Below are 15,997 nucleotides of genomic sequence, written 5' to 3'. Positions count from 1 at the left end.
AAACCCTTTTCCAGCACGCCAGAGGAAAAAAAACAAGTAATATCCATCAGCCTCTTGCCACCCAAACTGCGGCAACGCGTTAGAAAGTCCAGTGTTGGTCTCGCTTTTCTTGACTTTTTCTCTGTGTTCAAGGGGGGTTGCAGCTGTGCCAGTGTGCTGAAGTCTATAAATGAAAAGTGTTGCATAGGTGTGAGTATTATTAACTGCTTAATAGAACTAGACAGCATTAGAAATGAATCTGAGGCAGACAGTGAGCCACAGCAGTGTCAGTTTAAACCCAGATAGCTGAACTTTTTGCTAAGAACTACTAAAGTGCAAGGAAAAAACTAATTGCTGTAAAATTCCTCTAACTCTGTAACTTCTGTCTAGCTGAGTCAAATGCAGTAGAGACCATGGGAGTCCTGCAAGGCTACAAAGATTGCTTTTTGTCTATCATTTTTCAACATCTCTCTAAAAAAAAAATCATTTTGGACATCTGAGCTGGTTTCTCCTCTTAGAGCCTTGCACAGAGATTTCTTGGCAGGCTTAGTACATCTTCTCATACTACTGGCAGCTCTGTGCTCAGCACAATCACCCCACAAAGGTGCTTTCCTTTAATCAAGATGACAAGGTCACTTTTGGGCACCAGGAAAGCAGAGGGATGACTTCCTGTCAAGAAATAAACTTTGACTGAACATGTCATCAAATTCTTTCTGTCTTACAGCCACTCACTGAGGAGTGGCCGTATGTGGAGGCAGCTGGATTGTGATCCCTGCAGTGTTGTGGAGGGAAAGCCTGGGAGTCTAAGCAGGGAAAACCTTTGAGTTTTTTGAGTGAACTTCTCTGTGCTGAAGAGCACCAGGATGTGTGCGGTTATACAGTATATACTGCAACTGCACCCAGCACAGGGAATTGTCTTCTAATAGGGACAAAGCGGGGGGGTTTTCTCCCCTACTTTGCACTGTTACTTTTTGATATAGTCCCCCCAGCCCCTTTTCCTCTGACTCTGTAACACCTCATAAAACAAAGTGCTTGGGTGACTTGGTGGTTTACAGCAATGAAGCTGGTGCATGTAACTTGGAGATATTTTTTAGAAAGCTTGTTTGTTTGTTTATGTTTTAGTGTTCCAGCTGCCGCTTCTTAATCCACAGGCTACCAGAGTGTTTCCATTGAATTTTAGAGTTTTGGCCCCAAGTGTAGTGGCTAAGTTGTACTGAAGCTTTAATTTGAATTTTTTGTACAGTATTATAAGTAACAGCTATATTCAGAAATAATACACCGAATAATTTTCTACAGTACCTAGAGAGGTAATATTGTACAAAAAAATCTGTACTGATTTTTCCTGAAGAACTTGGAAACAAAACAGTGTGTCCATTGTATTTCAAACATTAGAGCAATTGTTCAGTACATGTGGTGCAACCCTAAATTTCTATGTCAGAACATGGTGCCAACTTTGAGTCTCTGTAAATTATGGTACTGTGGGCATGCACATGTTTAAACAAGTACTTTCCTATCTTCAGGTCATATTTATGTATATGGTTTGGAAAAGCCAGGGAACACTCTCAAGTGATAAAAGGGAACCTAAAATGTGCTTATTTTTCATACCATTGTATGTTTAAAACAAAGCAAAACCTGTTATGGGGCTTGGATTTTTCCTCTATATTGGCTTGTGTTATATATAAATTCCAATGATGTTTATTCTTGTATACCATAAAATCTGTAGGTAGAAAAAAGAGACCTAGTAAAACAAATACAGATAAACAAAGAACAAATAATTGCCTGCAATTGAAAGTGTTTTGTGCTATAGTATGTTTTACTCCAGCATACTTATAAACCTGTGACACTAAACATCTTTAAGTTATAGTTTTATGCAGACAAAATACTAGTGTAACTCCTTGTGGATTCAACAGGCTACCTAGTGGCTTAACCTACTACTGAAGGTCAGGAGAATATAATTCATCTTCCACAATGCCAAGACATCACCAGCTACACTTCTGGAGATATCCTGGAAAATGAAACTGTGAAAACATTCCAAGCACTTCACTGGGATTATTGACTATGACAAGATCCTCTCGGACAATACACAGACCTTTGTGCATGTATTGCAATAATACCCAATAAAAATCAAAGCTCCCCCATGGGACCGTTCTGCTTACTGTGCACAATATTTCAGATGGGCTGGTAATATGTGGAATCACCACTATCAGTGATGAAAACTAACTCACGGCTTCTCACCCACATTCTCAGTTTAAGCATTCATTGTTCTTCGGAATGTATTCTTTTCTTACTTTTGAAGAAAGGTTTCCCATGTACCATGTGTTAACAGCTAGCCCTGGAAGAGGCTAATCACTATGCTATATTTCCCCATTTGAACAAAGTAGATTATCCTCTGAGACACTATTTCTGGGATTTTTTTAAGTCACAAAAGTGAAAATATTTTTTAATTTATTCTTCTAACTGGAATGATCCTATGGGAACAATGGTTGATGCCATAGTTAAGACACCGTGCAAGATTAATTGATTACAGGATCAACCAGTATGCTCTAAGAGCATTAGCTTTTCCCAAGATAAGAATCTTATTACAAATTAGAAGTGGACTGTAGCAGGCGGTGCTAGCCTTGAACCCAGGATCCATGTCCACCCCCTCACTGCTGCTGATTTCATCCTAAGCCTTGTGCACCGGAGTGCTGTGAGGAATGATCACATGCAAACAACGTAATTTCCTAATGCAGATGCAATCAGCGTAACAAAAGAAGAGCTTCTCCCTGACTGAAAAACATAGAAAGACTGGTGGCTGCTTTAGAAATAATCAGTATGAGAAACCCAAAAGGTAAGCATGTTGTTTTGATTAGAGAGCCAGACCTAGGAAAACAGCAAGAGGAATGGGAAAGTCAAGACAACTGCAGAAGCAAGGAGGCGAAAAGTTTGGGTTGTAACTGCAGAGGGCTTTTATTCCTGTTAGTATTAGAGGTTAGTATTCTTTTTGTCTATAAAGGATAATTTGGGTTGTGTTGATCTTGTATCGCTGAGACAAGGAGCTGGACAGATTCTGCAGAAGAGAAGCGTGTGACTCATGGAAAGAGTAACTAGTGAAGAACTTGCTCGACTTGAACTCGTGCTTATAGGGATTTTATTTACCCCTGGGGAAGGGTGAAATGTTCCAGTTTGGCATAGAGCTAAACTACTTTACCAGTGAGAGAGAACTTGAAGTTTCCTTTGTTGTGAAGATAAGCTTTCCTGATACAGTATAAAGGCTAACATATACTGAAGATTATTGCACAGCAAGAGAGGAAAAAGATGCTTTAAAGCACGTTTCTTTCAGCTGTGAAAACTAGCTAATGGAGCGTTCAATGCATATGTCATACTTAACTAGATGGTCACATTAACTCTTTTTCAATACGAGACAAACATTTATTTACGTTTCTTTACAGAAAACACACCAAAAAATAAAGAAAAATGCTCCCTGCTTTGAGGAACTGAGAATCCTTAAAAACCCTTTCAACAGTGTGATACCCATATTCTCATTCAGTCAAAACTGGGGTTTAAATTCTTATTGCTAATGCAAATAATAAGGCACCTGTCTGGTGACAACATTATGGGCACTTAAAAACATTTTCTGTGGAAACATTGGGAAAGAAAAAATTACTTGTTAAAGAGGTTTAGTTTAAATGCAAATCCAGCCTCAGCTCCTCTGTACAAACATGTTTAAAAGAAAGGGAGGGAAAAAAACTTGCCTAATGTGTTGATCAGAGCTCTTAATAGCAGTCTAAAACATGCATAAGTTAAGCAAAACTCCCCAGTTTCTCCAGAACAGGGCAGAACTTAATCCCCAGGCAATGCCTGCCTGAAAACTTCAAGATCACAGAGACAAAGAGAGGCGAGATGAGATTTGAATGCAGATTCCAAACACTTTTAATACATGAATTATGAATATGGATCTTCTCCTTTTTTTTTCTTAAAAAAAACCCTTTCAAATTATGAGGAAATATTTAAACTACTGTTGTGAATCTTTTGTTCAGCATAACTAACTATTTGTATAGTTTTGTAAAAAGACTTTGTTCTACCTAATTGTGTTGTCAAATCACTTAGATCGTCTCTGCAATAAAAACGTATCTGAAGTTCTTTCAAAAGGAAAAAACCCACCTCATTTTAAAAGTAATAAAACATAATAACAGGTAGTAGGAGTGGAAGTTCTGTCTATCAGCCCTATCTTTAAGCAAAGCTAAATCATTCAACAGAAATCCATTCTAGTATTTGAAAGATACATGATAACATAGATGACAACAGAAGACGGAAGAACTGTATGATTGTGGCTAATGAAACACTGAAGTTGAAAATGTCAGTATTTGATGAACTGAACTGTAAAGAATCACAAGAGATTCCTGCAGGCCCTGAGAACATTATGTAGTGTATGTTAAGCAAAACTGGCAAACACTCAAAAAATCCACTGGTGTTTTTGCCAGTCAATGCTAAAAACTTACATATGGTCTTTGTTCAAGTTCGCTCAACTGGGGAGGGTTTCTCTCAATTTAAATAGTTGGCAGCCATAATTTCTAATTTTCGTAGTTGCAGTTGCCTTTAAATCAACTCTGCGTGAAAAACCACTGCACAGGACCTTGCTGGAAATCATCGGACTCTTACCATCCTGGAGAAGAATCCCAATCCTTGTCAGCCATGGCTACAGCCCCACGGAAAATGAGGAATAACACAGATGAATTCAGCTTAGAAGGAGTGTGGCAGTTACTTGATCTTAGGTCAGAGATGGCCATCAATGTGCTTTGAACAGGAACAGATGAAAAGCTTCTGTACAGAGGTAGATACTTTTTTTTTGTCTTCAGATTACATCTTTTCAGTTCAAGATCGTACATACTCTGATAGGTCAAAATTGTGGTCCTTAAAAATGTTGTGCTTGTTTGGAAAGAAAAGGATAGAAACCTGCATTTTTTTCCAGAAAATTTTAAACTTCAATATGAACAAAGCTAGCAAATTAATCTACACATGAATCCTGAATCTAGAGAATTTTCTGGATTTTCTGTGTGCTGCTGGCTAAAACTCAACACAAGTAAAATGGATAAAAGAAAAAAAGGCTACATGAGCTGAAAATTCTTGCTACAAGTCCTTGCTTTCCTGGATGACCCTGGTCTGAACAGATAATGGCTCTACTCTTCACATCCCAACTATGTGAGATTCAAGCAAGAACTCTGACTCACTGTTTAGTATTGAGGCAGATCTTCAGGTTATTTCAATATAGGAATACAGATGTGTGTAGCTAAAAGACTGCATGCTGTTCCTATCTGCTGCATGTGGTTGCACTGCAAACCTGTGTATTCCAATAAACCAGCCTGCAGATATATAGCAGGAGTGTCTGCTTTTGTGTGCAAAAGGCTTCTGAAGAGACCATCAGCACGCCTCTGCAGAGACACTGCCTGTGCCAGAGACTGGAGCCCCATGGGGAGAATTGAGTGAGCGCTTGACTGAAGGAAGGAGTGAAAGGCAGCCCCTCAGGTGGGCTCCCTTTGCCGGCAATGAGGAGCTGCGGTTGCGTGACTCACTGGCTGGCCGTCACGGGAATGTCTGGGAGCAGGACGATGTCGTGGGCATGCTATGGATGGAGCACAAGCCGTGCACTGTTTAGATTCATCTGCTACTGCTTTATGGAAGTGCAGTAAATTATGATGGGAAGCTTAAAACAATCTGACAATGATGGATATGTATTTTAAACACAGCTGTTAAGGAAAGGTACAAATTTATAATTTAATAATCATCATTTGTTTAGGCTCAGTGTCCTGAGCCCAACAGGTGAACACTGCAAAACAGACTCTAACAGGAATGCAAGAAGGATCTGGCGACGTGACAGACTCTGAAGCAGGTTAAAGCCATTGTGCAAAATATTATACCCCCCACATATGGGCTTTAGTCTAGAAATCAGAAACATCAGTAGGACGTCTTTCCGTGGATTGCAGTTCACTGAGATTGAAGCCTTTTGAGAAAAATAGCATACCTGTTTGTTTATGTCCTTTGTGGAGTGTGGTGGTCAATCGCACACAATTTAGGATCAAAGTCCTTCTTGCTGAGGACTACTAGGCAGGTCCTTCCCCTGTTCTTCTTCTTGTGTCCCAGGAAGACCTCTGTGGAGCAGGGCTTCTCACTGCTGGCCCTTTGCACAGGAATGAAACAGCATCTGAACTGCTGCCGGCTGTACTTTGCATGCATCAGAAAAAGTGCCTTTAATTAGGAATCAGACGTGAGGCTAGTGTGATGAAGACAAATCAAGTCGCTGCCTTCCTCTGACCTCCACATGCCTCTTTTGCTCATGATCTCACAGGCTGTTTGATACAGTTACAATTCACCTGCTTTGGAAGTGATCACTCACATCACTTTGGCTGGTTGCAAACCATGTTTTTATTATCTAGTGTTGTCAGCCCCCACCAAGCCCCTCTTGGCTAAGCCCCTTCGCTTGCTGTAAGGCCAGACTGTATTTCTGTTCTGTAAATACAGGTAAGACTCTGTGCTGGGCTGGTGTGTCTCTCTATGGTACTCTTAATTTACAACCTGCCTGGTGGCAAGACCAGTTTAGGCTCTGCTTGGTGTCATGTTTGAGCCCAGATACATAGCCTTTTTCTGGGGTCTGCTTCATCCCTTCTGGTGTGTCCTAGGTCTTCCAGTCCTCAAGCTCGTTCCCACCTGCAGCCTACACCAGGAAACCTTGTACATTATTACCCTGCAGGCTTACTTTCTTGAAACTGGTTTCTGTCTCACCCAAATGAGCATGAGCTGTGCCTGTTTCCACCTGATGCTGCTTGTTAGGCATGATGCCACCCCTCATCATGGACTCAAACAATAACTGAGGGTGGACAGGACCCTTAAATGTCCTCCTGCTCAGACCAGAGTCAGCGTTCAAGCATCCTAATGCAAAACAGACAGACACACCGCAGACTGACATTAAACACCTCTGCAGACAACTTTTGCTATTGGAGATAAAGTGATGGAAATGAAAGCCCAGCATTTTTCTCCCTACCTACTTTAAAAAAAAAAAGAAGTGCTTCTAATTTTCATTTCGTCACCTTCTACCGCAAACCTTGAAAGAGCAGCAGACAGAGGACCTATACACATACTCCCAATCTCTGACATTGGTGTGGCTGGGAGCTGCTCCTAATGCATCATTAGAAGTAGTATTCTGCCCTTTCTTTAATCCAGAGAGCCAGAATCTTCAGCACTGTGTGCTCAGCTGGTCTTTAAACGATTGCTTACCCCAACAGTCTGGCTTGGGTACTAGTTTCTAGCACAGTGGTCTAAACAGGTCTGGGTGTCTCTCCTTGTAACACAGAGAGTGAGGTTAAAGCTGACAGCAGATACCCAAGCCACCCACCCAGCATCATCCCAGTCTGTCAGAGGAGGAGACCAAGAACAGATAAAGGGGTGAAAACATTACCTTTCAGGTTACTGAGCAGCTGCAGGGGTAATCATGGCTGGTGTTCCCATGAACCGTGGCTCCTCTTTCTGTAGTCTCATAGTACCTCTGGCTGCTTGTTTTCCGCTTATACCAAGGGGCTGGTCTGCTCAGATTATGTATAATCATGAAATCTGTAAGACATTCTTCAATGCTAATTCAGGTAAAGAGGGGCTTCATTTTATGCAGATGCTTTTCCTTTCAGTGTTCGTAAGTCTGAGCAGCACACAGTACAACAGTAAAAAATCAAGATCCATCACTGAAGTTTGTTTTTGTAGAGGGTAGTATTCTTGGCATATGACATAGCCATGCTGTGAGAGTTTTCAAATATTAGTTATAATATTTACTTTGCTTTTGTGAAGAATGTGTTAGTTTAAACATGTCTTCTCCTAAGGTGAAGTGAAATAATTAAATGTATTTTCTCATTTTTGTGGTCCTTTCCACCTCATTTCCTCTGCAGTTTATTTTCAGTGTACACGGGATTGCTAAAAGAAACAAGCAATTGCAAGGAACAGTGTAGTAAAAAACTTCAGTGGATATTTTAATTGTTTTGTAGACAAGATATATTTATTTCCTTGAGGGAAAGAATAATTGCAACAGCACAGTGTGGACATTTTCATATCTTGAAAAAAATCTTGTATTTCTGAATCAGTTATTTTATGTATGTGAGGATAACAGTGAAACTGCCAAATATTCCAGCAGAGATTTCTGCTAAGTCAGGAAAAAGCAATTCAAGACTATGCAAATCCACACAAGTTCCTTTACTACAGTAGTTACTTCAGCAACTTGAAAAGAAGCCAACTCCTACTTGCCTTAAGCACGTCTTTTGCTGTATATGGCGGTGGTCAATAGTGATAGACTGGTATTGGAGTTTTGCCAAATAGATCCAACTTTCTGTGTGAATTAATGCAAATTGAAAAAAAAAAAGTCCTTACAATTTCTTTTGGTAGTAGTCTGAGGGGGAGTGATGACCATTACCCTGGCTAGCGTAAGTCTGTCTTATTTCCCCATCCAGACCTGTAGCTCTGGACTATCCGCATGCTGATCTGACTGCTTCATCATAAAAGTTCCTTCATCCCTGAGAAGCTCATCTACTTCAGGACCCAGTCAGGAAAACCAGTATGATACATCTACTGGCACGTACATGTGTATAGTGCCTAATGCAACAGAGCCCCGATCACAGTGGCAGTAACAATGTATTGGGAGACGATGACTTCTTTCAGAGGAGGTGCTGGGGAACACGCTACAAAGATGCATTCATGGTAGCAAATCCAAGGAGGGGAAGGCAGAAGGTTGTTTACCCAAGGTAATGTAGTGTGAGTCTGGAAACACGGAGACGTGCCAGGATTGATCATTACAGATCCCCAAGTCACAAAGGAAGGCCACTGGTAGTGAACTGGTTCAGCAAAGCTAAACCACTTCCTGCCAAGCCTCACACATCCGTCCAGACCTAGGCTGACTATCTGTGTTCCATGGAAGTCAATGTTAGTGCCCACATGAATAGAGTGAGCAGGACTTGTCTTTTTGTGAAATGTTATTAATGATATTTATACTGTGGTAACACTCAGGAATGGTTGAGGCCTCAGGATATTAGTTGCAAACCATAGAGTAATTACAGTTTCTGCCTGAAGGAACAAACAACAGTCATGGTTGGAAGGCACAGTTCTGTTCAAAAAATACCATGTAGAAATTGTATTAACATTGACACAGTTTTATTCTGCAAATCTACTTCATGTGTGTCTTCAGAGTCACGTGTGCTATATACTTCAGTGATATAGTAAAGGTCAATTACTTTACTCTGGTGACAATGAGACTAAGCTGATCTCTTTTGTTCAAAATAAACAGCCTCTAAATTAGAGTCATGTTACCTGTACAAACTGTGGCTAAAGGTATAATTTAGCCTACAAGATGCAGGGTTTTTTTTTGCAGAAACTTCTATAGTACAGAAAAATTACAGCAGATACAAGTCTCCAGCTGATTCTCAGTTTACAAGAAATTGTAGATATTGCTTTTCCTCCTTTAGCTCAGAAGTTTGGAGTAGTATCATTGAAACTAATTGAGCTACACTACTGTAAAAATGCTCTTCTGTAGCCAGTATTGGGGCTGAAGACAGCATTCAACCTTGTCAAACTCTAACATGTTAACTGTGAGCTCCCAACTCAGTTTTCCTTGCAGGTCAGGGCTTGCTGCTTGGTGGATCTACAAGAGTACCAGTACTTGCTGGTCCTACAGCCTGACACATCAGGCATTGACCATTCAACTTACTGCCTGGCTAACCTGGACATCAGGTCATAGGGAGATACTGTGGCATGGTGCTGCATAAGGAAGGCTGAGTGATCACCCATGCTCAGATGACTTCACCCTCAACATAATGTACATCTTTCCTAAAGTGTCCTGCAAAGGTCCCTCTATTGCTCTGTGAGCCTATGCACCAGAGACATCCTCTATGAGATGTGCGGCCACGGTCCTGTCTCCTTCATTTGTTGAAAAAGAACTGCAAGATCTGAGTGCTGCCAGCTTTGATGGCTCAAAAACTGTTGTCCTTCTTCACTCAACTCATGGGACTGGCTCCAAAGTCATGAGGCTTGAACAAAAACATATATGGCAGTTTAGTTCGTTCTTTCACTTTAGTTCTAATAACACTATTTTGGTTCTTGTTGCAGATGATACACTCTCAAACTGGCTTCTCCCCATGAAGCAATCCTGCCATCTCATCGGGCAGCAGCCCTACCTCTTTTATCCATCCTGCTTCAAATCTTCCAGCCAGTTCTGCCCTTCTCAGCCTCAGCTGTGCCCTTAGAGGAGAGTACCCAGGGGGCTGCCCCTCTGGCAGGAGGTGTACAGACTATGAACCTTCTTTTATGTTTCCCTGTGTTCATCCTGTAGTCACAAACCATGAGGGAAATGAATGGAAACACCGTGACTTGCTTTCTGAGCTCTTTAAGAGAGTGGTGTGCCTGGTAGATGGTGTGAGATACTAAGGGCTGCTTCTAACTGCAAAACGTCGGTGCCTTTTCCACAAGGGGTTGGAGAGGCAGCCGGAGGAGGTTTCTTATGAGCAATGATACCATTTACTAGAGGATCCTCAGGAATTTCAGTAGCCACTTGGCTTGTTTTTGAAAGGCCAGCATCTGGCTACTTGGTGCTGGACAGATGCGCTTTTTGTCCTTTGGAAGCAAGGACTCTGTGTGAAAAAATTTTGTGCTGATCTTTAGATTACAGTAGTGGTTCACCAAAGTTGTCTCAGCTGTTAGAACTTTCACAGTCAACCCAGCGTGGTACTGTGGCTAAACTAGGTCCCTAACACTCAAGACCCTCCAGACATGAGGCAGAGAGGAAGTAAAAACAAACAAACAAACAAACAAACCCAACAAAACCAAACCTAAAACCCAAACCAGACACTCAGAGGAGAAAAGCGTGGATTTCTTTGTTAGAGGAAAAAAGGACACTGGAAGTCAAATCTGCCACGTAAAGTTGTGAGGAGTGCTTGACCCCAACCAATTAATCTCGGCTAATACTTAACATTTTTTCCAAGAATGTTTTTAAACCTAGGTCATTTTATGCAAGGCATCCACCTTGTGGATATATTTCCCTTGAGGTCCCTTACCATTTGCTGTACAGCAGCCAGTAATATACCACATTTGCCCCCTACTTGACATGACTTAAACCCCGCATTTCTTAAAAGCAACTGGCTTGTGCTGTGGAATGATGCAGTTTTTGCCCTCTGTTCAGCTAACCCAGCCACACACGTAGTTGTGATCTCATTCTGAAAAACTTCTGAAGGACAGCGGCCTTGTGCAGAGCAACAGTCCCTAGTACCACATCAGTTTCTCTCTTCTTACTCAGTCCTCACCCCACCTCTCTGGTTTCAAGGTATTTTTTGTTCCCTAAACACTGTAAAAACATTTAGCATACTCAGGATTGACAACAATTTGCCTTCAGAAGACTGAACAGTTCAGTTGCTGAGAACGTCTTCCAAGCTAAAAAACCAACAGATGTATACATTTTCTAAAAGAGGCAGCAGTCTCACAGTTCACTTCTTAGTATCTTCAAGCTGGCGCTACTTTCAGGCTTTATATCTTCTTCTTCTTCCTTTTTTTTTCTTTTCTTTTTTTTTTTTTTTTTCTACTGAGAGTTTCATTCTAGTTTAACCCACTTGGATTTACAAGCCGCTAGTGGTGTTTTCAAACACTGGGTTTCAATTCAGAGCACTGAAGGCACAGGAGCAGAAGCCTTTAATGCTGATGTGGCTCCCATGCACTGTGACTATGGAAAGCTCCAAACTCTCATCTATTTAAAACATCTATTTATTTTTGAGCAGTTTTAAATAGATGAGAACTAAGGAGGAAGAGACTGTTGTGCTCCTAACACTGGCTCTTGCCTGGAATCCTGTCAATGTAAAACCCTTTTGCCCCACGTGCTGGCCGTGTTGCTGCACCAAGAGCATTTAAGAACAAAATCTCATCAGTTTGGAGCCAGGGTCAGTGTCCTTAATGCCCTGGAGAAAAGCAGAGGAGAACCCAGGGAGAAGAACCTGGATTCCAAGCTACTGGATTTGCAAACTGATTCTCCACAAAGTTTATTGGAAAAGAACTTGGTCTCATCAGCTTCTGAGTATTTTAAGAGATGTAACCTTCAGGGTATTTTGTGAACTTTGTTTTTTTATTTACAATGCTAAAGGATGACATCAGTTAAGATATGCTGGATAAAAATGTAGGCAGTTTTGCTTTTATATTAATTCCAAGTGGTTTGTATGTTGTTCTTTAGGAATATGTACTGTTTTTACAAACACAGGAAAACAAGATGGAATATGCACCCTCCTAACCCTGCTAGGATTTCTGCTAAATATGATCCAAACCTATGGCTCTCATCAGGCGGAGACTGAGGAATGTGCTTACCTTTAACGTGGGTAAGGGCTTTCATTGAGATCCTACCCACAAAGTGAAGCACATATGTAAAGCTTTTGGGAGTTTAAAGCCTTCCCCCCATCTGACATCACTGCTCTTCCCAGACAGACCCTTAATCTGTTGCATTGAGACCCGCAGCAAGACACAGGCAGCAAATAAGGTTTTATTTCTCTTATATTCTTCAACTCCCCCATATCCATTAAAATAGACGTGCTGAATCGTTGCAGAAGTACCGGTACGTTACCCCGGCTGTACGGGACAGCACTGTTGCCTGCGCCACAGGCAGAGGGCACGTTTGCGCCTGTAAGGTAAAATACCTGTTTTCGGAGGTTGCTCGGCGGCGCAGACTCTGGCGCAGGCTCTGCCTGGCCCGCTCGGAGCTGGGACCCCGTGGCCGCCCCTCTCCCGTCCCCACGCCTGTCACCTGGCCCCGGGAGCGCCGCCTGACGTCACGGCGGCCCCAGATTGGCTGCGCGGGGCCGGCACCGGGGCACGGGCACCCCCCGCCTCACGCACACACTTGCGGAGAAACTCTTAAAAAAGCGAGTGGGGTGTTCTTTCAGCCCGGGCTGGCTGAAGGACCGTTTCTTATAGAGGCCCGCAGACCCTCGGCAGCTCCGGCAACCGAAACATCTGCTCTGCATTGCGACCACCCCCCTCCAGCGAACACCCTTCCCCTGTGCTGCTCCTCCTCCCTTCCCGCTCCGGCTCGGCTCGCACCCGCCGCTTCCTTTCTTCCAGCGATGTTTTCCTGCTACACGGGGCGACGTGTTTGCTGAACTTTTCTAACAGTTTGCGGAGCGGGTGGGGGGAACCTGAGGCTTTTCTCCTTCCCCCCTCCCGGGAGCAGGAAGGGGGTAAGCGAGCGGAGGAAGGACCCGCACTGCACGCACACACATCCTTTGGAGGAGAAGCAACCCTTGCACCGGGGCTCAGCGAAGCTCGCCGGCTGCAGGGGCTCCCACTGTGGAGATGGCTCGGATCAGATGGGGCTGCTTCTTTCTCCTCACTGCCTGTGCACTCTTGTCACCAGCGCTTGCTGCCTCCGAGAAGGGCAGGCTGAGGAGGATCACGTACGTCCTGCAGCCCGGCCGAGCGGGCTCCTCCGGCAGCCGGCACCAGCGCCCGACCCTCCTCGCGGGGGAGCAGCAGCAGCAGCAGCGCACGTTTAACGTACAGCTGAACACGCGCTACGGCGGCGGCACCCTAGAGCGGACCCGGCGGATGAGCAAGCCGGGCAGCGCCGGCGTCCAGCTCCGCTTGGGCCCCGCCGGGCAGGTCCACCCTAACTCCGCCGCTCACGCCGCCTCCTTCGCCAAGCCGGCCCGCTTCGGCCCGCGGCCCAAGCCGCCGCCGGCCCCTCACGGCAACAGCAGCGCCGGCCTGCCCCTCCGCCAGAAGCACCAGCTGCCGCCGCTGCCGGGGTAAGGCGCCCTCTCGCCAGCCGTGCTCCGCACGTCCCCCGCTCCCCAGCACGGCTGAGGTGACGGTGGTGCTGCCCGCCCGCCTGCAGCCTCCCTCCCCACCGAGTACCTTCGTCGCGGCCGTTGTCGCCTCCCCTCGGGAACAAGGGTAGGAGCAGGGAGCCAGGGAAACCCACGCCGGGCTCCTGGGGGCCACTGCGGCGTTACCTGCCCGCCGCCGGTGCCCGGCTGGCCGCAAACCGACTGTAGGTGCTTTACTTTGCCGCCTCCCCGCGGCACCCGAGGCCGGACGCGGGGCCAGCTCCCCTCGCCGCCCAGTAGCCCGCGGCGGGTTCCGCGTCTGGGCTGAGGCGTCGACTGCGCGAGGAGCCCCGCAGCCGCCTTCTCCCGGGGCTGGAGGGGCCCGGCCCTGCCAGGGGCCAGCTGCGGCCCCCGCCTTTCTGGTGTGTGCCCCTGAGTGCAGTGCTCGGGGTGCCCGTCCGTCCCCGGCCCTCTGCGGGAGGCGCCAGCCCACCTTTCCAGCCACAGCCGGTGCCTGGCGAGGAGTTTCCTCAAACGTTCTTCGAGAGGTTTCATTCTTCCCGCCTTTTCTCTCGCCGGCCCAGCGCCCGCCCCGCGGCCCGGCTGGGGTTGGGGAGCGGGTCCGGCCGCTGCCGCGGAGGCGTTGGCGCCCCGCCGGACCCTCACCCCTCTTTTGTGTTCCCACAGGGTCAATGTGTGCGGGGGGCAGTGCTGTCACGGCTGGAGCAAGGCCACGGGCTCCCAGAGGTGCATAAAACGTGAGTAGCCGTGTGGGTCTTGGGGGCTGCAGGTTGCCACTGTGGTCGGTAGTGGGAGGACCTGTGGGCACTGCAGTGGCCTCTAGTGAGGCGGTGGATGCCGACATCGGCTGTGAGCAGAAAGAGGTGCCATCTGAGCTACAGATCCCACCTGCACCCGCACTGGCGTGGTTAACCATTGCACTGGCTCGAGGCCTTCTCCCCTGGCATCGTGGTGCGTGGCAGTTGTTAACACTTCACTTTTCATTCTTAAATCCCTCCTTGCTAACCTTCAGCTTTGCTAAAGGATGAACAGTGGGTGCCTTCTACGTTTATTCTCGGCACTGATAGTGGCATTTTTGGAGAGGACTTCACAAAGGTTATTTTTTGTGGAAAAAACCCACCATGCATTAATGCTTGAGTGTTAGGAATTTTTTGAATGGGGGGGCTTAATAGGGTAAAGAACCTGCTGGAGGAGCACAAGTGAGGAGCAAGGAATTGCCACATACCCACACTGTCCTTTTACCAGCAGGCTGTGTGAATGGTCCCATGCTTAGGGCATGGAGTTTTTGAAGCGTCAAACAAGGCAAAATGAGTGGGCTTTGAAAAGTTCCTGTAGAGGGATGTATCTAGAAATTCAAAATATGTGCATGAGGTGATACTGATCAGGTCTATACTATTATACAGAGGTTGTCCTTTCTAATATGAAAGAGTAAGAATTTCTGCTAGTTTAAGCAGGGTTCAGGATGACTGCAAGTGGCTAAACTAGACTGATGTTACCATGAGGTCATGGAAGACTATAAGGACATACCTCTTTGGGGAAACTCCTTTAGGTATCAGTGAGATGGGGCAGATACAGAAACATCGCTTTTGTTCAGCAGGAGAGACTTCTGTCCCTGAGAGAGTTGGAGTAAACCATGCCTTCAAGATGAAAAGTCTGCTTGGGGTTTTTTTTATGGTGGCTTTTGTTTCTGTGTAGGATTTTTCACAATAGGGAGCCATCCCATTTGTAATCCTCAGTGAGGTCAAGTACCTTTGACCTGCATGGAGCTGTTGCTAAGAAGCAAAGACTTTATTACAGTAGGGTGTTAAAGACAAAACTTCACAATTCCCCTGATCAGCATGCATTTAAGACATGCATTTAAGATAGTCTTCTAAAATATCATTTTCAGCTTAAAATGCATGCTGCTTAACACACAAGTATTAGAAGTATTTCTTCAGCTTACATTGGTATTTTGAGGCTAATTGCAGAGCTTAATAAACATGTACCTTAGCTGGAAGACTAATCAAAATGAAAGAAACTCTTAATAATTTCAGGAGATGAAGTAAAAACCAGTATTTTCAACTGCAATACTCTTGTCAGCTAATCTTATTTTCACTATTTTGAATGAAATCCAAACGATTTTACTTTTTGTGGCTCTGGCTTCTAGTAACAGACAACTTCATCAAGTAGTTTTCTTTGCTTTCTGTCGTATAAGT

General features: G+C 44.8%; 1 protein-coding gene and 1 long non-coding RNA gene across 7 annotated transcripts in view; both read left to right on the top strand.

Annotated features, from left to right (window-relative positions):
• Positions 1–7,769, top strand: part of LOC139827551 (uncharacterized) — a 30,844-nt gene extending 23,075 nt beyond the window's left edge. Inside the window, exons 3-4 of one of the 2 annotated variants that reach the window (XR_011738288.1) lie at positions 1,890–2,809; positions 4,546–7,769. This is a non-coding gene — a long non-coding RNA (uncharacterized lncRNA). Of the gene's footprint in view, positions 1–1,889; positions 4,386–4,545 lie in introns of those variants that run through there. The other variant, XR_011738287.1, reaches the window with a different exon arrangement.
• Positions 7,770–12,810: 5,041 nt separating this feature from the next.
• LTBP1 (latent transforming growth factor beta binding protein 1) overlaps positions 12,811–15,997 on the top strand; it is a 196,513-nt gene continuing 193,326 nt past the window's right edge. For 3 of the 5 annotated variants that reach the window (XM_065835820.2, XM_065835818.2, XM_065835817.2), the window contains exons 1-2: positions 12,812–13,760; positions 14,469–14,539. In XM_065835820.2, coding sequence (XP_065691892.2) covers positions 13,309–13,760; positions 14,469–14,539 — 523 coding nt within the window. In that variant the 5' untranslated portion in view covers positions 12,812–13,308. Of the gene's footprint in view, positions 13,761–14,468; positions 14,540–15,997 lie in introns of all 5 variants that reach the window. The other 2 variants (XM_071806163.1, XM_065835819.2) reach the window with 1 other exon arrangement.

This window comes from Patagioenas fasciata, chromosome 3 (assembly GCF_037038585.1).
Source record: "Patagioenas fasciata isolate bPatFas1 chromosome 3, bPatFas1.hap1, whole genome shotgun sequence".
NCBI classification, from domain to species: Eukaryota; Metazoa; Chordata; class Aves; order Columbiformes; family Columbidae; genus Patagioenas; species Patagioenas fasciata.
Note: the sequence above shows the minus strand (reverse complement) of the source record. Positions and strands in the feature narration are given on the sequence as shown.